This window comes from Convolutriloba macropyga, chromosome 14 (genome assembly GCF_964194025.1).
Source record: "Convolutriloba macropyga chromosome 14, txConMacr16.3, whole genome shotgun sequence".
In the NCBI taxonomy this organism is placed as follows: Eukaryota; Metazoa; Xenacoelomorpha; order Acoela; family Convolutidae; genus Convolutriloba; species Convolutriloba macropyga.
Genome location: NC_134481.1, coordinates 11,150,687 through 11,172,210, shown reverse-complemented (window position 1 = coordinate 11,172,210; position 21,524 = coordinate 11,150,687). Strand labels below are relative to the sequence as shown.

Genomic DNA, 21,524 nt, shown 5'->3' with positions numbered 1-21,524 from the left:
GCTTAATTCAACTCTTAAATTTTTGTTTTCTAGCACAACAATGAAATTGTCAGTAAATAAATCAAATAAAAAAACTGATTCTTTAAAAAATTGCAAAAATTAGAAGAAAAGCTTCCGGATTTCGCAGTGAAAATGTTCAAAACTATTTTTTGTCTCTGGAGTTATGTCAGGCAACCCATCTGCAAGTCTTGAAAAGCTTCGTTGGCTAGTAATGATCGTTAAACTCAGAAAAGGACAAAAATATTCAAACATTTTGAAAAGACGCGCAAATTTTAACAAGACCTTGCTAAAATTCAAGATAATAAAATCTTCAAAACAATTTAATTTTCTTTAAAGACTGTCCATTATCCCTATTTCAAGCTTTAAATCGTTTCATAGATTCATAAAGATCTATAAACTCGGAACATGATAATAATTTTCCAAAAATTTGAAAAAAAAAACAAAATTTTATCTAAAAATTGCGTAGGCTGGAGTCATCAAAATATTAATAGCCATTCCATTTACTCTAGAAACTATGCGACAGCTCATCATCAAACCTTGGAGGAGGTCCATAAAACCCTGGCGCCGGAAAAAAAATGATAAAAAATTCAAAAAGTTTTAAAAAAACTTGAAAAATTTGCAAATATTTTTTTAAAAAAATTGCTGATATTGAAATCTTGAAAAAAATTCGACTACATTTAGAAACTATGCAATAACCTATTGTCAAACCCCAGAGGAGGTTCTTCCGCTCTTGAGGCCGTAGAACCCTAAAATCCGACAAAAATTTTCAAAAAACCTGAAGAAATTGCAAATTTTTCCAAAAAATCGCTAAAACTTGTCATATTAAAAAAATGAAAGCTATTCCATGGCCAATAAAATTTTTTCAGTAATTTATTGTCAAACCCTTAAGGACGATTTTTGTCCCCTGCATCTGGAAAGAAGTGAATAATGTAAAATAAATGCCAAAAAAAATGAAAAAGCTTTCACGTTTTATCAAAAAAATGCAAAGATTCGTGATGTTAAAGTGTTGAAATTATTCCAATACCACTAGAAACTATGCAGTAACCTGTTATAAAATCCTAGAGGAGGTCCCTTAACACCTAGGGCTAAAAGAACTCAATAAAGGACAAAAAATTTTAAAAAGATTGAAAAAAATTGTGAAGATTAGTATAAAATTGCGTGTTTTTAGCGAACATAGCCACCGGGGGGGGGGGGGGGGGGTGATGTTGGGGACAATAGTTGGGGGGGGGTCAACAGCGGGGGTGTCTTTCACCTCTAAGAATGCACCTTTTTTGAAAAGTTGCGTCTGGCAAAATCTGCTGAACAAAATATGCTTTCATAGTTCACAAAGAATTTTTTAAATTTCAACACAGCCCTACTATATCAACACTTTTATGCATGAGCATATATTTGTTATCTCAGATAGGGAGAATTAATTGTTCAGCTAGTTTTACGCTATTGTTTTGTCCAGCTTTTGTTCTCTCGTATACTTATTAGGAGCCCAAAATATACAATAAAGTCTAACTGCTCTGACTTTTTAGTGTCAACTCTATGATAGATTGGCTTTTCTGTCAATCTTGTTTCACAAAATTATACTGGTGAAGAACATTATACTGGTGTCATTTGAAAGTCTTGGCTGAGTAAAACTGTACAAAATGGTGACTATTAATAGACTTTATTCGCAAATTATTAAATCTAGTCATAAAAAAAATCTAAATTGAGTATTTTTTTGACCCCCACATTTTCTAAATTGATTGTAATCGTGTGATCTCCACTGAGCTAACTGTTATAAACTGGGAGAGACTTGTTATGCTCTTTAATACTAAGCTATCATTTCAAGCTCCATCTTGTGATCACAATTTACCCACTAAAATGTATACTCTAACGCAGTCCAAAATGCCATCGTTTAATCTTGCTTTGTTCAATCCCTAGTTTGCATTGTTCAATCTTTTCTACAAAACTGTCTTCATCAATGTAGGTTTTTAATGAGAGCAACGCTTTTCAAAAAGATTTATAATCAAAGCATAAGTGCACATCAAATGTATGTAGAAATTCAAAAGGTTATATGGGACGAGCAATCTAATTATTAAAAGAATTCCGCTCTCAAATTTATTTAAATTTTTTGTTGCTAAAAATTAATTGTTTGTTGCTTCTTGGAACCTTGAAACTTTTTCTTGATATTTTGATCATCGCAGAAAGTTTTCTATATTTTGTTGATAACAAAAAATAGCAAAACCAAGCTGTAAAAATATACGTAATTTCAGGTCAATTCGAAAATAGCAAGCATGTTTTTTCTTAAGTTTTTTAAATAATTTTTACGGTTTTTACCCTTTTTTGTTCAAAGTTTAAACCTAAAACGCATTTGCAATATTTTTCGAGCAATTTGCGCACTGTTTTGGTAAATCTCAAAAGTTTTTGTTGCAGTATTCAAAGTTTTGCCAACAAATCTGATGTTAATCGTTCAGTTACTCAATGATTTGTTATCGGTTTTTCAATTTTGTTCAATTTCTGCTAATTTTTGATAAATAAATTCTACAATAATTAACTATTCTCGCTCTTGCCTTTAGAAAAACTAGGATAGCCAGATTTTTCGTCTTATTTTAAATACCGAATATGGTCGATAGGACCAGAGAAAACGGTCACTTTTGTTGTTTCGGCCATAATTCGGCAATACCGCCGATTTCTCACGCTTAAAAACATAGGGTTTCTCAATTATTTTACATGATGTTAGATCTAGCTGGCCGGTCATATATATTTTTTACAGAGAAAGGTCATATTCCTTTTTTCTAAAACAGAAAACAAAGCAATCATCACAGCCAAGAGGAGAGCTAAATAATAATACTTGCGTCACGCCTGCCCAATTGAAGCTTTCACTTAACACTTGTGATTATCAAAGAAAAGGGGAAAAATCATAAAAATTGGAGCCTTTTGTGCTCTAAATACTCGAGGGACGTTTTCAATAGGCAACACTGACTTAGATGCATAAGTCATATAACAATTGAAGAATATCATCAAATTCGCGCTGTGAAAATACTTCATAATTTTCAAAGCCAGGTAGAAACAGTTTTGATTGAATGCCTGTTATTTTGTTCAAGTCGCGGTTCAAGGCTTAAGTCCCTAGAGTAATTAATGCTTTTTGTTATGGCATTGTGGTGTTGTTAGACCCCGGGGTTATTATGGGCTATTTTTGTTGTTGTTGTTAGTGGTGGTGGTTGTGGTGTTATGGACGTGCGAAGGTTATCGTGGGGTTTCGGGGTTGTTGGGGGGTCGTAACTAACCAGGTGTGAACTAATTGTGCCTCACAAGTGCCTAGCAAAATCACAACCACTATCGCTTAATTCAATCACGCCCCGCGGCAGTTTTTCTCTCTCTCTCTCTCTCTCTCTCTCTCTTTCTTTCTCTCTCTTCTGCCTTAAATTCTGATATTTATCTAAATCCAAGCTACAATGGTTTAAAGGCTCGCTGTAAATCACCTCTGAAAAACGGATCCTAAAATCACATTTTTAATGAAAAATGGTGAAAGGTTTACAGGTACAAAAAGCGTGATGTAAACTGCTATTTTATGCCTGGTGTGTTCACGATATCACTGGAAAGTTAATACGAAAAGATTATCCATCCAAAATTTATTTTAAAAAGCTGTTCTTCGCTTAAAATTCAAAAAATGGGCTCTTTTTATCACAACCTTCAAAAAATAAACAACATTTGATGTATGGAACAAAAACGGAACTGTTTCTATAAACATGTGCTTTTCAAAACCAGGAATCAGTAGAAAAATTTCTGTTTTTTGTTGCCTCACCAAATTAAGGTTTGCTAAGATATAATAGTAAGATAAAATATAATGTGAACAAAAAAACGACATGTCAGCCTAAGATTGAAAAAATGTCTGGATCCTAGTTTCAATTCTATTGCTAGTGAGTATTAAAGTTTTGATGATAAAACAATTGAGCTGAGCTATTTTATCAAGAAATATTCAAACAGACTTTTAATATTTCGTAAAATTATAAATATATTGTCCTTATTTGAAGTTTCGAGCAAGCGGTCAAAAATTAAAATGCGTAGAAAGCCCATGCGTAGGAAACCTAGACCTAAGAGTCGCCTTCACGACAAGAAAAAAACTTTGCGTGGGAAATTTTTTTAAAATTAAGGAGAATATTTACAGAAGATTGTATGGTTTTTGAGAAAAACCTTTGGCAAACAAAATCAAACTTTTATGAAATTATGAATACAGCAGAGTAAATTAAAAAACTAATATTAATGCAAAATCTTCAGTGAAAAAAACATTACCACATGTTTTTATAAATGCCCCTTTTCTGTTTTTAAAAGTTTTACTATTTCTACCAGCCGAATGAAATTTGTTGTAATACGTCATTGGTACTTAATCTACAAGAAATCAAGACACACCGGTATATTTCTTTGAATTTTGTTGCACCGCGGAGACGCTATTCGACAATTGTAAGACACAAAATCTCATCGTAGTAACTATATGTAGAGGGAATGCTTTCAAAAAGTAAAATTTGATTTATACTAAATCAAGCACAATTTTATTATGAAACCTGAACTGGGGACATTTGAGGACTAAATGCAACTAAATACTGACCAAGGAAGTAGACAAAACTTGGCTCAATTTAGATAAAACGGAAAGCAGGAATATTTTAAAAATTATACACTTAATTGATAGAACAAATTTTAAAGTAGTTCTCAAGTTTTGCAGTTTGTCTCAGAAAAAAGAGAAGTTTTGCAGTTACTGGTGTAAAAACCATAAGCAGTAGCAGTAAGTTCTGCAAAAAAATAAAAACGCTTCAAAATGGCCTAAGGGATTTTAAAGTTTTCAAATGTTAACCGTAAAAAGCAGGCGTTAAAAATAGACAGACACTTTAGTTATTCTACGCTCATGCAAGTAGAACAGTAAGTAGAACACATGAGCATATTATAAGCAATAAAGACAGCGGAAATGGTTGTTTCCAAGCAGTGAAGAAAAATTCCTAATTTTTTTTTTCAGTTTCATTACAAATCGTTTCTAATCTAAAAGAATGTTAAACTTTTAACTGCGGTCTCTACCATATTTGAAAAACAAATAATGAAAACATAGGGTTAGAATAAATGCAAATTGATTGCGAAAAAAAACTCGACTGGCGGTGCATATTTTTCTATGGTACCCTACAATTCGTTAAAATATGAGGACGATAGAACGTCTTCAATCCTGCTTTTCAAAGACGAATAAGCTAGGGCGATTTAAGAGATAGAAAAACGCTATCAGTAATTTTTAAACAAACAATTTTAAGTTTTTAATCGTTGTTTCGAATTTGAATTATATTAACCAATTTCTGACCAATTAAATGTATGAGCGTCATAATTTAGTACAACTCAAAATAAAATAAACGGAAAGATAAAAAATATAATAGAAGTGTTTTAAGGCAAAAGGCTGAAATAATGCAATTTTCATAATGCTTCAATTAAGTTAAATTTGTCGAAAAAATGGTAATGTAAAACTCAAAAAATGAAAGTAAGAGCGGCCTTCCTTTTATTTTAGGAAGAATGTGTCATTATATTTGGGCCATTACTCAAAATAACTCAAAATCAGCTTATAAACTTTGAAAGAAAAAGATGATTTGTGCTTCTTACCATGAAAAGTTTAAATTTTTGAAATTGTAGCCAACCTTAAGCTGAAAATCACGGCCGAAACCATTAAGAAACCTTCTTTTATCTTTGAGGAAGATTTCATCACAATTGCTTTGCACAACAATAACATATTCATCAAAACTTAATGAATGATGAATAATGAATGAAGAACCACAAGCGTGAAAAGTCAACCACAAAATTCTGAACCTCGAAAACTCCTCGAGAAAGACTGAATGCAAAAAATCCTCCGATTAAAATATTCAGCAGTTGACGGCTTTCTGATGATGATACCACTCATGTATTTTTACTTCAAAAACCAATCAGTCAAAACAGAGTGAACAGTAAACCCAATTGAGCATATATTTTCTCCTCATTTTGTGAATAATTTCGATTGACATTCTACATTTTCTCAGCACCTTTATACAATGCTGCTTCTGTTGATATAAAATTGGTATGATGTTTCTCTGTGTTCACTTACCCCGGGCCGAGGATTTTGCCCAAAAATAACGGGGAAAAGAGTGTAAAGAGTGTAAAAATAATATTTTTACACCGTTAGTGCCCCCCTTATTAAGGGTGGAATTGCATATTAAAGTGTAATTTTAGTGGTGTAATTTTAAGATTTAACGGTGGAAAAAGAGTGGAATAACTTATTTTTACACTCTTTAGATTACATCGTTACAACTTATTTTTACACTCTTTATTACACCGTTAAAACTTATTTTTACACTCTTTATTACACCGTTAAAACTTATTATTGCAGCACAAATTTCTGTAATTTTTTTCCTTGTGCGGAGCCTGGATAAGATTTACACCCGTTGAAAAGAAGGAAATAAGTGGACAAAACAGTGTAATTGTAGTGTATTTCTAAGAGTGTAATTTCTTAAAAATTGCGGTGTATTTCTAAGAGTGTAATCATTTCAAAATTACACTTTTCACTCTTTTCCCCACTAAAAATTGAACAAAAGAGTGTAATTTTTAAGAGTGTAAAAAGAGTGGAATGAAGAGTGTAAAGAGTGTAAAAAGAGTGTAATTTTCCTAAAATTACACTCTTACACTCTTTTCCCTGCTATTTAAGAGTGGAAAACGCTTTACACCCTAATCTCGCTTAATAACGGTGTATTAGGGGTGGACACCTCGGCCCGGGAACGATACTTTTTCTTTGTCAGGATTTGAAAATATATCACTTTTTGTTAATTGTTTGATATGTAACCTGCTGACTATTTCCATTAAAATAATGGAAAGTATGTGAGCTAGGAATGAAGTTATGGAAAAATGGTGAAGTGGTATTGAATTGCACAATCATTTACAAGAAGAGACAAAGAAGAGACAAATATATGTCCAAGTCTGAAGGGTATTTGTAAGTACGCATTTCAGCAGAAACAATTCGTTTCTATTTTTCTGATATTTTTAAATTTCTGAGATTTTAAATGTAATTCAGTCATTGCAACACGGGACAGGTCTAAAAAGCTATAGTTGACTAAATTAATGAAACGGGAAAAAACACAAATTTCGTGCATAAATGCCAACATTTTACCCGAATACATTAAACATAACATAGCTGACAGATTACCAGAAAATAGCTGCTATAGCTTCATAGATCTGCTCAAAAGTATAATAAAAAAATAGATAAGAAATTTATTTTCTTTTCTTTTCTTGCTGAGATGTTAAATTTTTATTAATAATCAGCATATCTTATTATTGCTTCTATTAGCTGCTCGCAAATTTCTTCCGATTCGAGTGAATCATACTCAGTTGACCTTATGTCCTTCAGTTAAAGTAAAAAAAAGTCATTTTGAAAGGAAAGAAATACATTTTCGAGGTAAGTCACGTGTTATTGAAAAATTAATCAAGCGACTGAACAAAAAAACTCGTTCCACTAAGAATTAAAAAACATAGCAGGACGAGTCTTGACTTACAATTCAAAGAAATTTCATTGACTCAACAAAAACTAGACATTAATCGGACTATGAGTGAATTGGGAAAACCATTTCCAAATAAAATCAAATTTTAAAAAGATAAAAAAAATAAATTCAATGTCAAAATGCCGCATTTGAACAAACCACCAGCCAGAAATGAAATTTGGCTCAAAGAAAAACTAGGCCTAGAATGAACTATGAATGGATTGGAAAAAACGATTTAGAAAAAAATACGATCCAAAAAAAAACGAAAAACAATAAAAATCAAAGTGAAATTGCCGCATGTGAACAAAAATCCACTAGCGAGAAAGCGAATATTTGTTCAAACACCGTTCTCTCATTCTACTTTAAAATTAGAGCGAAAAAACTTCACGCCGCAAAATCGCTCGCTTTTTCGCTCCATTTCCTGTTTTGGTGTAGTCAAAATCACTGCTCCGAAAACATGAAACATTGTGAACAGATCTTAAAAAAAGACAGCGCCCCAAAACAATTCAAATTATTTGAATTGTAACAACGCCACGCATGCAAATAAGTCAATATTTCTTAACCGAATAAACAGAAAGCCCACTTGGAATGAGCATGAGGTCATATGGTTGATATGTTGTAACAAAAATTTTGACGAGAAAATGAGAAAAAGTAGAAAGACAAGACCACCTGAATAACAATTCAAAGAAATGAACAAACTAAGTACAGCACTATCAGCCTCCTCAAAGTAATGTCTTTTCAAAGTAAATAAATCGCATACCAAGAATTCCACTATCAAAACACTTCAAAAACCTCAAACTTAATTCATTTCTTTTTTACAAAAAAAAGAGAGTTTGCAAACAAAATCAGGTCCAAAAACGTCAACGTCAAAAATTAAACACTGGGACATTAGACATCCTATTTGTAAAAAATCAAGGGACAAAGTACAAAGACAATGCAAAGATTAGTTAGCACAGTCGCATCAAAATCATTCAAACAGGCATCTAAAACTTGAAATCTTCAACATCTATTGCACTATCAGTGAACGGAAGCTTTATGTCAACCCTAATGAAGACGAATCAGGGACCACATACCTAAAGCAACAACAAAAAAGGCAATAAGCAAAAACTCAGAAACAAAACATTTATGGCAAAGACAACACAATGATTATCAATTGACAGAACTTTTAAAACAGACTTTTCCTTCATTAGAGCGCAAATGAGACTTTTCGTTAATGAAACGAAAAGCAGACAAAAACAGGCAAAATCTGAAAAATTCGTATTTCTGAAAAACAAGTTGTGTTTAGATCATCATAAAAAGTAGATACAAAGAAACTGGTCGAAACATGTTTCAATCTGATTCAATAAGGAGCGCATGATACCTATCATTGATGAGACTAATTGACAGAACAAGACAAAAAACTATAAAAATGCGCAAATTCCATAATTTTATTAAGATTTTCTGAAAATAAGTTGTGTTAAAGCCGAAAAAATTGATATATATATATATATATATATATATATAAATATTATATATATATATATATATATATATATATATATATAAAACTCCTTTAGAGTTCCAAATATCATTCATAGGATTGCCGTGATACCTGAGTTTAATAGACTACGCGGCAGAATAGTTGAAAAAGGTACGAAAGAACTCAAAATCCAAAACAAAATGCCAATTTTTTTTGCTGAAAACAAGTGATGTCAAAGTTGTCAGAACCTTCAAATTTGAACAGAAATTCTTATATGGACACAACTATGTTTAAATGGGGACCCCTAATGGCACTAATCATTTATGAGGCACAACAACAAAAATTATCAAAAACTTAAAAGTGTAAAACTGCAATTTGCAAGAATTCCCTGCTAATTAAAGAAGCCGTATCAAAGTCGTATAAACCATCAAATAAGAAAAAAAAACCGTTTAATACATCCAAAATAGGACTCCTAAAAGGCCAATGAGAGCTTTCAAAAAGAATACAAATAAATAGAACAGTAAAAATGCTATAAAAGATGTTTAAAAAAATGAGAATATATTTTTGAAAACAAGTAGCATTTTCCATGTCCTTAAATTGCGGATTAATGAAACAACTCATTGTCTACCGATAAAATGACTCCTAGAAAAACTTGCTTTCTTTGTTGAATCTTAATAGTTAATTAAACAATCTGGAAATCGGTTTTATTGTTATTGAGTCTGTAGTCATTGTTGTCAACAAAAGAACCAAATTATATGTTTTGCTGAATAGAAAACTTACAAAATTATCTATTACAGCACAAATAACAAAATTTAATTTGCCAATTAACCAATATTAAAATTCCGAAGAACGATTTACGCTTTTTCTTTAAAAATACTGATCAAAAATGCATACGCTGAAAACAAGTCACATAGTCAATGCTCTGAGCTAAGCGCACAGATGATAACAAAATTATACATCAACAGAAGTATTTTTCGTCATTCAAATCTATTGTCCGGACAAATATATGATCCGGGGAATCGAGAAATCCCAGGAACATTGAAGAAGCCAGAAATATGAATTTACCCTCCTGCTAAACTTGATTGAAACGACTCCTTTGACCACACTTCAAGTACAAGTTCAGTTGAATGGAGTTGATCAAAAGGTATCCATGTTGATAAATTTTGCATTTTAAGGCCAAAAGGAAAACTGAAGTACCACGGCAAATAAAAAATATTTGAAAATTGAAGTCTGATTTTTCGATTAGACATGTTATTTTAAAGAGGCTTGAACAAACATCCCATATCTTTCAAAATTATGTTCGCCTCAGTACACAAAAAATCAGCACACAAATAATTGCCATTGTATTAATACCGTTGAAAAGTTTAACAGTTGAGCAAATAATTAAAAAATGACAATTTTTTTGAAAAATCATAGAATTTTTCGGTCATTTTTTGCAAAACAATCAGATACAAATCAACAGAATTTTTAGCGGAGAAAATGTACTTTTCAAGAAAATGCAATGGGCTCCTGGATCAGACTCTCGGTACACGTTTTTATTTTTTAAGACATAATTTTTCTTCTCATGATTATTTTTGAAGTCACGAGAATCGGACTTCTATCATAACTATCATAACTATCATAACTATACGAAACTTATCTGTTGAATAGGTGTTACTGTCGAATTTACAGTAATGTATGTCTATAAAACCAGAAAAATCTATGAGACTTTTGTGCGTTTTTTAATGTTTCCAGACTATATAATTTTGAATACACGAGGTCCTTATCGTGCGTTCATCTTCAGTCTGAACATACTTTACATACTTGACGTCGATCTGGTCCTCAACATGGATACAACATTAAAGTGTGACCGTCTTTTAAAGCAAGGGGTTAATTAGTTACATAAGCTGTGTTACCATAAGCACATTATCATTGGTTCTCAAAACAACCAAGCATCATATGACTCATGAAAACTTTGAAAGTTGCCTAATCATTTGAAACTAATCAGTTTTAGTGAGAAAAAATTCATTAAAAATGAAAATTTTTCGCACCAAATACTCACGCGCTTTAAAATATACAAGGAGGCTCGGTAATGTGGATTCGCAAATAACGTTCTCACACCGCTCATCCGCATTATAGGCATAAATGTCCTTAGGATTCAAAATTCAATGTAAGAAACTTCGTTCGGAAATGGAATAAACTTCCAAGAGCTCTGAGAAAGTAAAAATCAAAGAAAAAATTTTAAAAAGAATTAGAGAAAGAGATGCAAAAAAGACACGAACGAGTTCCTGGACAAAAAGTTGACGGCTTTAAAAGTTCATTTTCATAAAATAGTTCACGAAAACTAGAAACTGAACCTTGGTTTTTTATTATATTTAGTTATTCAAGGGAAAGATGTAGTATGTTTGAATTATAATATTACAACATGTAACTTTAACCTTGGGGTTATTCAAATTTACAAGTTTGAGATTCAAAAAAATAAATGTCTACCAAATGAGGAACATAGAAAACCCCCAAAAAAAGTTGTGTAAAAACAAAAAAATCGCCTCCAACACAAATAACAAAATGGAGTAAAAAAAAATCCCGCATTAGATTGATAAAGTCAGTCATTATTAGGAATGCGTGTCAAGGCGAACAACAAAATCAAACAACACTAACACCAAACAATACTTACATCCAAAATTTTATGTCAATTTTTTTATAAATAACTTATTAGCAAAGTCAAAATGGCGTCAAATAAAACTGAAACTAAATAAAACAACTTGTACCTCATTAGAAAATGTATGGGATCACTCCATTATAAGTCTCGATAACAATTAGACAAAAAAAACAACAAAACAGCAAAGTTACAAAATTGGCTTATATTTTTAAAAACAATTAAACTCAAATTAATAAAAACCATTATATGCCAAATGAAAACATCCAACATGTTTTAGATCACATACGCCTCTATAGAACCTGTCATTATTCAATTTTTTTTGCTGTCACAAAGAGAACAACAAATAGAGACAGCAATAAAAAATTCAAAAAAAAAACTTACGAGAAAATGCTGTTGAAGCCGTAAAGTCATATTTTGCTCCCCAAAATATGTTCAATTGAGCCTTCCTTGAACATCAATAATGTGGTATATGACCTGTCATTAATGAGAATAAGTAGAAGGTGGGTAAAAAAAGAGAAAAAGCAATATTGAATAAAACTTTTGTGTTTCTCGAAAAAATTATTTTCAAGTCATGAAAGCTATTAGTTAAAAAATGAAACATTTAAAAAATTTAATTGCAATTAACGAGAGTAGGTAACAAATAGACAAAAAGAACAAATATGCAGAGTTTTTTATGTTTGAAAAGTTTTTTTCAAAGTTATGAAAACCGTTGACTACAAGAATAAATAATTAAATTGGTTCGTTTATTCGCCCAAAGAAAGTGCGTGAGACCTGCCATTATTCAGAATTTGTCTCACCTCCACCAAAAAGTCACTCCAGAATGGTCTCAATGTAAATGGAAGTAGGAGTACCTCCCTTTGTAGTTCAAAAAGATTGTGTTAGTTGTTTTTGGGTGTGTACTTCAGGCACAGACAATTAGCTAATTTTTCTCGTCAAAGAATCCATTTTGGTCAATTTTTAATGAAAAAGGCTGAGTTATGAAATACTTAGCAAAAGTTTTAGCCAAACCAAAATGAATCAAAACAGTTTTTGTCTTTAAATATAAAATCAACAGTAGTATTGTTGTCATTTTTTAGAAATTTTAGGCCAAAAATTCCGGAAAATGTGAATTAAAAAAACGCAAATCAGTCTATTATTTAAAACTTTATACCACAATAACTCGCTCTAGAAAACGAATTTCAAAAAAACATTTTTGATTCCATATTCTACGCTGGACGGGCTTTTATATGATACCACTCACAACTTTCTACGATAAATATATCGATCGGTCAAAAGTGTCTTGAATCCAATTTGAGTATATAGTTCCTCCTCCCCCCTCATGAGGGGTCGGAACAATTATGCTTCTTCTTGCTTCATATTATTATCTCGTTTCAAGATCATTATTAGAACATAAACAGCCTGTAAGACACACTTTTGGCTACATAAAAAATCCCCCGAAAATATATTTCCTTTTGGGTAACTTTCTTTTACCATTGCTTAATTAGGTTTTACGGGAAGGTAAAACCTATTTTACAATCGACCTATTTTACGGGAACAGTCAACAATACTTTTTGTCTTTAAAATTAAAATCAACATTACTATTGTTATCAATTTTTACATATATTATCAAAATTGACGAAATTTTAGGCAAAAATTCTGGAAAATGTGATTAAAAATAACGCAAATCAATCTAATATTCACAAAAATTTAAACCAGGATAACTCGCTCTAGAAAATGAAGTGCAAAAAAATCTCTTCAGTTCCATATTCTATTATCTCGTTTCAAGATCATTATTAGAACATAAACAGCCGGTAAGACAGATTTTTGGCTACATAAAAAGTTCCCCTGAAAATCTATTTCCTTTTTGGGCAACTTTTTTTACCATTGCGCAATTAGGTTTTACGGGAACGTATAGCTTCATTTTTTATGCGCATAAAAGTTGACATAATCAGCATTTCAAAGGAGCCCATATATAAAATCAACAGAGAAAAAGCAAACATTAATGTCTTTTTTCCTGCTTCAGTTGAAAGCGATTAGACTGACCCGTTTGATAACACAAATTTTAGGTCAACTGCTTACCAAAAATCAATTAGGTTGTTCTTGTTCATGTATCCATAGTGATTAAAATTTTCTGTCTGCGGTGGGAAGAAGCCGAGGAAAAAATGGAAAAAAATTCAAGTTATCATTTATTAGCCTCACCCCGTAAATTTATACACAATACAACATCCAAGTCACGTTATAATTGGTACTACATTAAAATTCTTTGATAACTATTTAGCAGAGTCAATTAATGCATTGCGATGCACCACAATTGTTTCAAGCCAGTCAGTTCGCAATTAAAAGTTGATAACCGTTTTTTTTTAGCCACCTACCCCCTTTAATTAGCTGGAAAATGTGTAACACTGTGGCGAAAAAAGTATAAAATTAAAACTTTATCCACGAAGCGCAATGTCTTATGCGAAGTGATTTGAAAAAAAGTAGTACCACTCAAAAACTCTTGAAAATATACATATTAAAAAGAATTCTTTCAATTCTCGATGATACGGTTCAAATTATACAAAAGTTTAGCCTTTTCACAATCCAATTTTTAGTACACGCTTTCAATTTGCTAAGACTAAGGATATCTATACAATGAATATATACTGAAATTAATATCAAAAATCTAAATAAGATCACATACAAAACGATAGCCAGCAACTCTTCATTTTCATAATCAAAATGGTTAAAAAAGGAGAAAAATAATTGTATAAAGAAGTTTTTATTTTCTTAAGTCAATTATATATATATATATATATATATATATATATATATATATATACCACAATAAAAAAAAGCTTAAGTAACAGTTAATGCTCATTTGTTATCCGCCAATGAACGCAAAACCAAAGATATGGTGAAGATTTTTTTGGCTAATCAATCGGAAACCTTGCAATTATATAGTCTAACAAAACAAGAAAATCAATTTAGTGGTGAAAATAAATTTTAACTAGAGTTGTAGGTATTTAATAAATTTAGATCCAAAAATTATTGAACAATTGAACTTGTGTATGGACAACAGTTAATATTGAAGCTTACAATCTAGCATTAAGAGTTTTTTTTCAAAAAGAATCTGTTTTAATTAAAAAATTTGATGCCTCCTTTAAAAAAATCTGTTAATACAGAAAATTTTGGCAATCTGTCAGATACTTTTTACAAGAAAAACTTTGAGGCTAATTTTATCATCACAAAAATCAGTTTTTTCCCAAACTCAAGATATTTTAAGTTCAATATTTTATGAGTTGTATTCACTTTTCCACATTCTTGATTGAACAAGAAATATTTTGCGGTTGACTTGAAAAGAGAGATATCGGGAACCATCACTTGAGTTGAAATAAGTTTGCAATAAAAGAAATTTCATAGAAATTTAGATTCAGTAGAAATTTTTCCCACTCTGCTATCGTTGTCCATATATATTAATAATTGTTCCAGCATAAAATTATGAAGATTTTCAATTCAAAAGTTACTAATTTTGTAGCTTACTAAATTGATAGGTAATACGATTCAGCGCTGAATTCCCATGATTCAATGATCTGGTCAACATTCATTAACGTCATACAGGCTGCGTTACAAGTGCGTTGCACGAATCAACTTCGTTTCTACGATGTAGCCTTGAAATATACATGTTTGTCTTTTTAACTATTAAGTACAATTCAACCATTTTTTGTATTTACATGATTTCTCGCGTGAAAAGAGACATACGATAAAAGGCCAATTTAAAAGAGACTTCGTGTAAAATTACACAATCGTCTCGGTCTTAACCCCATGAGCTGTCGTGTGATTCACACAAAAAATCATGTAAAAGTCTTGCTTTTTTTCGTCTGTTTTCAACTAATCTTATGTGTGTTTTCACGCAAAAAATCTGCAAACACAGACAAGAAATCTCATGAATTTTACATGACTCATTGTGAGAATCACACAAAAAATCCTGAGGTTAAACCTGCGATAATAATGTAATTTTACACAATTTCTCGTGTAAATTGGCGTTTAATTGGGGTCTATTTTCACGCGAGAAACTGGGTGAAGAGGAGAAATTTTTAGAGTGTATTTAATAGTTAAAAAGTCAAACCTGTAAATTTTTGTTGCTAAATGTTAGAAATGAATTTTCTTTAATTTACTTTCTTAAATTAAAACAACCTAAGGTTCGGTTTTTCTTAAAATAATCAAATGAAGAATGTATGTTGAAAACCTACGCTAGACCAGGCCTAGATTTATTAAAAGACCCAAATAGTCTAGTTGGGGGCAAATATTGACCAAAATTAAAAAGTTTAGGTACTTAGTTAAGTTCCAACAAAAGTATTTTCATGGGTCCAGCAAAAGTCTCTTCAAAGGACATTTTGGTCGAGCACGGTCTTTTTATGAGTCGAGTAAAAGTCATTTCATATGAATTTTGGTTCAATCGTCAACGTTTTATGTGTCGAGCAAAAATTTTTTAAGGAATTTGCTTTTTCCAAATTTGGAAAAAAGGTACTTTTTCGTTTGCTGCTGCACATAATGAAGCAGCAACAGAGCAAAGATAAACATCATTGCACCACAGCAGTTCAAACTAAAACACAGTTGGAAAACTGCCCAACTACACCATGAGAAATTAAGAAATTCTTTAGGTAACGCAGTTATCGCAGCTATACAGTATTACCACATTACTTGATTGAATGAAACTGGCAATTCTAATTATAGTGACCTTCTTCGCATTAGCCATGGCGTTATTTCGTTGTTTTCCCTCCAAAAGTTATGAAATACCATTTTTTTAAAATGCATATTTTCGACAGATTAATATTCTTCGAAATCGCCAAAGATGAGATAGCGTACATTCTGACTACATTATAAGCAATAGTGAGCAAAAAAATGCAAAACATAAAGTTTTCGAGGCAAAAAATGCAGACTCGTGAAGACTTTTGCTCATCCCATGATTTGACAATAGATTGAAAAAGAACCTGGTTGAAAAATACCCCTGAAAAGACTTTTTCTTGACTTGTTATTTGACTTTTGCTCGGCCCAATTTTTTCTCAAAAATTTTTGGCCGAGGAAAAGTCCAGAGCCCAAGTTTGGTCAAGCAAAACTCCAGCTTAACTTTTTGGATAAAGCCAATGTCCAGTTTGACAAAACCAGGGTAGAGCAAAATTTCAGCGTAACTTTTTGGGTCGAGCAAATTTCCAGAGTGACATTATTTCGGTCGAGCAAAAGTCCAGGTGATTAATAAAGTCTAGCAAAGTTCTTTTTATAGCTCTGCATGGTCTAATCATACCCATTCTTTGGTCGAGCATGGTCTTGGTCTTTTCATAGGTCGTGTTCTAGGCTAGGGTACTAAAATACAGGCTGAGTTACTAAACATAGAGTCTGAAATCCCCACAATTCAGAGCTGTTTTATCGTGAATTCGGGCGGATACTCAGACATAGCAGAGACTGAATTATAATCTGACAGACTGAATGACAGACTGACCTGTAACTGAAATGGAGTTGAGAAGTTCCAGGATAGCCATACAGTGAATGTTGCAGTACTCATAAGACAGAGTAAAACTGTCCTCACCGTCACAAAAGACACACTGTGCCAAAGGTCACTCATGCTGTAAACACAATAACATTTTTATTATTATTTATTATTATTAACATTTTTATGCTCTCTATTATTCTTTCTGCATTGATAAATATTGTAATAACCCAGCCTGTATATCAAGCTAACGAAGTTTGGATCTATATCTTTTTTACACCCCCAGTCGCAGGTGGTAGTGGTAATTTTTCTTACATAATAACGTGTGCTATAAAACAATACATAATTTGTAACTTGGGGGCCCAACGAAAAAAACCCCCGGGGGGGGGGGGGGGCAGAATATATCCCAAAGTTTCAACTTCAGGAGAGCTTTGGTGAAACGATAGAATTCCTGGTTCTCTAAGCTATACTTTTTAGCAATATATGGAGTTAGCTGATACCACAGTTGGGTTGTTACAATATCACACTGCTGAGCTCATACTCACAATACTGAAGATTATTTCAAAAGTCTATAAACACTATCAATTTACTCAATCAACCTTCAATTAATGCTGATCATCATATCAGCCGACGATTAATATTTAGTATTAATGGTCAGTTAACGTAACCTTCGGTATTAGTGTAGCTATTTTGCCAATACTAGCGCTGGTAGAGAAATCAGTGCAGTTTCAGCGCATAATTGCTTAAGAAAAGCGCACAATGCGCTGAAATGTGCTGAATGCGTGTTGTTCTTAAAAAAAATTCAGCGCTTTTGAATTCCTCCTCCGCATAAAATTTTGCTCCTTTCAACGCATTGAGCCTCACAAATTTTTCAGCGCATTTCTCGCAGAATTTCAGCATCTGTCAGCGCATTTCAGCTCAATTTTTATGAAAAATTTTGTGAGGAAATATGTCACAGTGGGAGAAAAGATAGCTAGAGCTTGACCAAGGGACAATACAAAAAATCATGCGAGAAACAGGCTAAAACAAAAAGTTGCGAGCCTCACTTGGGGAAAAAATCCGGGCAACTTCATTAAAAGATGTCAATTTTAGTCACCGCATAAATTTCAAAAAAATTAGCTGTCAGTGCTTTTGGTTGGTTTCGATATTCAGAAATTTTGGCAGCCAAAAAAAAAGAAATTTTTCGCGTCAAGATAATTTATAAAGATACTAAGCCCAAAACCAGATTATTTTATTAATTATTTTATTTTTTATCAATGCACAAGAAAGTTGTTATCACTAGTTTGTCAACGTTTAAATACCTGCGGGGCTCAAGGTGTGAAAATACCCAGACAAAATTACACTGCCCTATTTGTTTGATAAACTACTGTTAAAACCCGTCGAATAAAGCACAAAAATGTCGCACTATAAAAGATAATAGACATTTTGTTCACCAAACTTGCCAAATTTTTTTAACGTTCTTTATTTAAAAAATTAAAATCATCACTCAAACTCAAAACTATTTGACAACCAAATTTTTTTTTGTTCAAATCTGCTATTCTTTTTGTGTAACATTATTGTTTTTCTCTGTTCTGTTCAGCTAAAGTAATGCTCGCGGAAGTTTTAGTTTTTCGTTACTGAATCTTAAAAACAGGTTGCAATTCAATGTCTGTGAACTGTAATACTGATATGATAACAATATTTTTTGGTGGCGGTGAAGCAAGCCAAAAAAATCAAGCCTAATTTTGAAAATGAGGTCAAGTAAGCCGAAAAATTTTGGGATACCCGTATTTTAAGTTGCTCCTGGCGGGTCGGTGGCGCGCTTCGCGCGCGTCACGGCTTCACCGCGATAACAATTCCGCGGTTTCCTTACTACGTCTCACAGCGGATGAGAAGCATGGCCATATACAGCGGTCCGCTGAAGCCAGTATCCATTAGATATCTAAAAATTGACGTCTTTTTGTTTCTTTGGTGCATTGGAATACAAAGTGCACTATAATACTATGAGCAGTGTTGATTTTCACGGTTAGCAATGTACTATTTCTGATAGAGTACATAACTATTACATAACTTTTGGCTTGCTTTTATGTTCACCCAATTTTATTTCGGATTATTTTGCCGTCACCATATTTTTTATAGTAGTTTTGAAAAAATTAATTATTGTTTGGAAATGAGAAAGATTGCATTCAACCAAACTATCCGGGTGCTTTTCAATAGTCACAGTTCGTTCCTGTACTCAAGCAAATTTTATGATCAATCCAAAAGCATTAAAAGAAAGACACCAATAACCTGAATCTTTATTTGAGATAATTTTTGACCGCGGCAAGATAAAGTTTAATTCTCTTGAAGGAAAAGATTAACTAAAACCACAAAAAATTTAATAGGTGAACTCGAGTTCATTACTTCTCTATTATCTTTTAACTGTTTCCTTACAAACCGACTGAAGGAGGAATCAGAATTCAGGATATCATTGGTACCTAACCAAAAAAACCTGGCCCCTGAATGGAAATTATTATTATGTAAATCATTTAAAAAAGAGCTGCTAGAAATAGTTGATATAACAAACAATTTTACGCACAATCCAAATGCTTGTTTCTGCATATATGAAATTTGCTTCATGTGATTATGTTCATGGTCATTCAAGAGCTGGAAAAAACCAACAGAGAGGTAGAATCGGATTTAATTGAAGTAACGAGATCCAGTTAATTTCAGCAATTAACTTTCTAGCAATCTTGAAGTAAAAAAGCTCTGCTTATAGGTAGCCTAATCAACAACTCAAATAATTGTTTAGAATTTGGTAGCAGAATTCAACAGTCACTGATCAGCTTTTAAGCACATTTTTTTTGATAAAAAACGAGAATTGATTGGAACGCAATTTAACTGTCAACATTCATGCTTCACGCTGCTTTGAAATTTTTTCCTCAACAAATCGCCAGAAACAAAATTAGCCGCTGAGGGGAACAAATTGTGCTTGTGGGTTTTTTGATTTCGTGAACACTTACCTCAATTGAAGATTGAGCTTTAAAATTGAAATAAAAGTTTGTGAGATACAAGTTGAGTAGCTTATCGAACATTTAATGAACAGTTAGCTAACTCAATAATTTTTGGGGGCACACAATGCTGTTGACAATTGCTCAATAAACTACGTTTCAGAGTTTTTTTAAGCTATTATCGTTTTCATATCAGTTAGAACCATGATTTAAAAATTTGCTTCAATAGGTAAACTTTTTTCGTGTTCTTTTTGCGCTGACATTTGAAAGGGTGGAGATTGTGTAACACAAATTTGCCTATTAACGTTTCGTTTTAATAAGAAGTTAGTAAACTAGCCTTTGGTGACACGAATTTTTTCACTACTTGCTATATGTCAGTTTCGGTTTTAAGTTTTTATGCCTGTTCAGTACACACTTTCATTCAAAAACCAATATTCTTCCTTTAAATGTTTTCAACATTTTATTAAAAGGATTTCTTGTAGAATAATCTGTATTGTTGAGCTCACTTATTCTCTACTTCTTGCAAATGTAACACATATAAAACTTTCTGTTTGATCTCAGGGCTGGATTTTTTCAATAAAGTGCTCTATTAAAAAATTATTTGAATTGTTGTCCGTGTTCTCCTCGTTGGTACTTATGTTTATTGTTGCTCGTATTAATTTCGAAGGGCCAGCCATAAGTGCAAATCACCGTCCACTTCACCTAACAGAAGATCGGGGTTTATAAATCCCCAAATACTGACAGTGTATGGAAACTTACGGAAGGTAGCAAATGATAAAATTTTTGTTTTTTGAAATTGCTTGAGTGATACCGCTTAAAACTGCTAGCGTCGAAAAATGAATTCATTTTTTAAAATAAGTGTGGATAAAGGTTTTTGTTATTTAAAACTGATTAACAACAAACAATTTTCCAGCTTCGGTAAAAGCAATTTTTTATGCTAGCTTCCTTGCATTTAGCCTTGAAGCTGGTAACAATAACCTCACGAACTCTAATTAATACAATAGGTTCTTAAAAATATTGAAAAAAACATCGCTAAGAATAATAATGCGTTTCTAAACTAATCATCCAATGTCTAACAAATTTTGAACTCAAGCCATTTCCGTTGTCATTTGCTCATTTGCGAATTAACTTTTCTTTTTTGTGCTCACTTTGCGCAAAATTTATTTTTCTCTAGTACCAACAAATACTTAATTCGTTGGGTCTTTTGCTTAATACTCTTTTCAAATGAATGCAGGAGTGAAAATTTTCTCACTAGGCATTCAACTTGCATTAGCTCAATTTAAAGACATCAATTTTTACCACAATGGGATATAGATGCATGAATGTTTAGAACCATTTTATACTCCCAAAGAAATAATTTTATCGTAACATTTTAAGAATGAAAGTCAGAGCATCCTAATTTTTTATGTCCCTATTGTTTTTCGATAAAAGAATAAATGTAGAAGAGAATCTCGAATTATTGATACACAGATAAATCTAAAACTATTTATTTTTAAAAAAATCCAAGACTAGAAAC

General features: G+C 32.1%; 1 protein-coding gene across 9 annotated transcripts in view; it reads right to left on the bottom strand.

The window, feature by feature from the left end:
• LOC142353696 (uncharacterized) overlaps positions 1-21,524 on the bottom strand; it is a 128,111-nt gene that overhangs the window by 16,011 nt on the left and 90,576 nt on the right. For 8 of the 9 annotated variants that reach the window (XM_075406020.1, XM_075406013.1, XM_075406017.1 and 5 more), the window contains one exon: positions 17,052-17,175. In XM_075406020.1, coding sequence (XP_075262135.1) covers positions 17,052-17,175 — 124 coding nt within the window. Of the gene's footprint in view, positions 1-17,051; positions 17,176-20,020; positions 20,038-21,524 lie in introns of all 9 variants that reach the window. The other variant, XM_075406021.1, reaches the window with a different exon arrangement.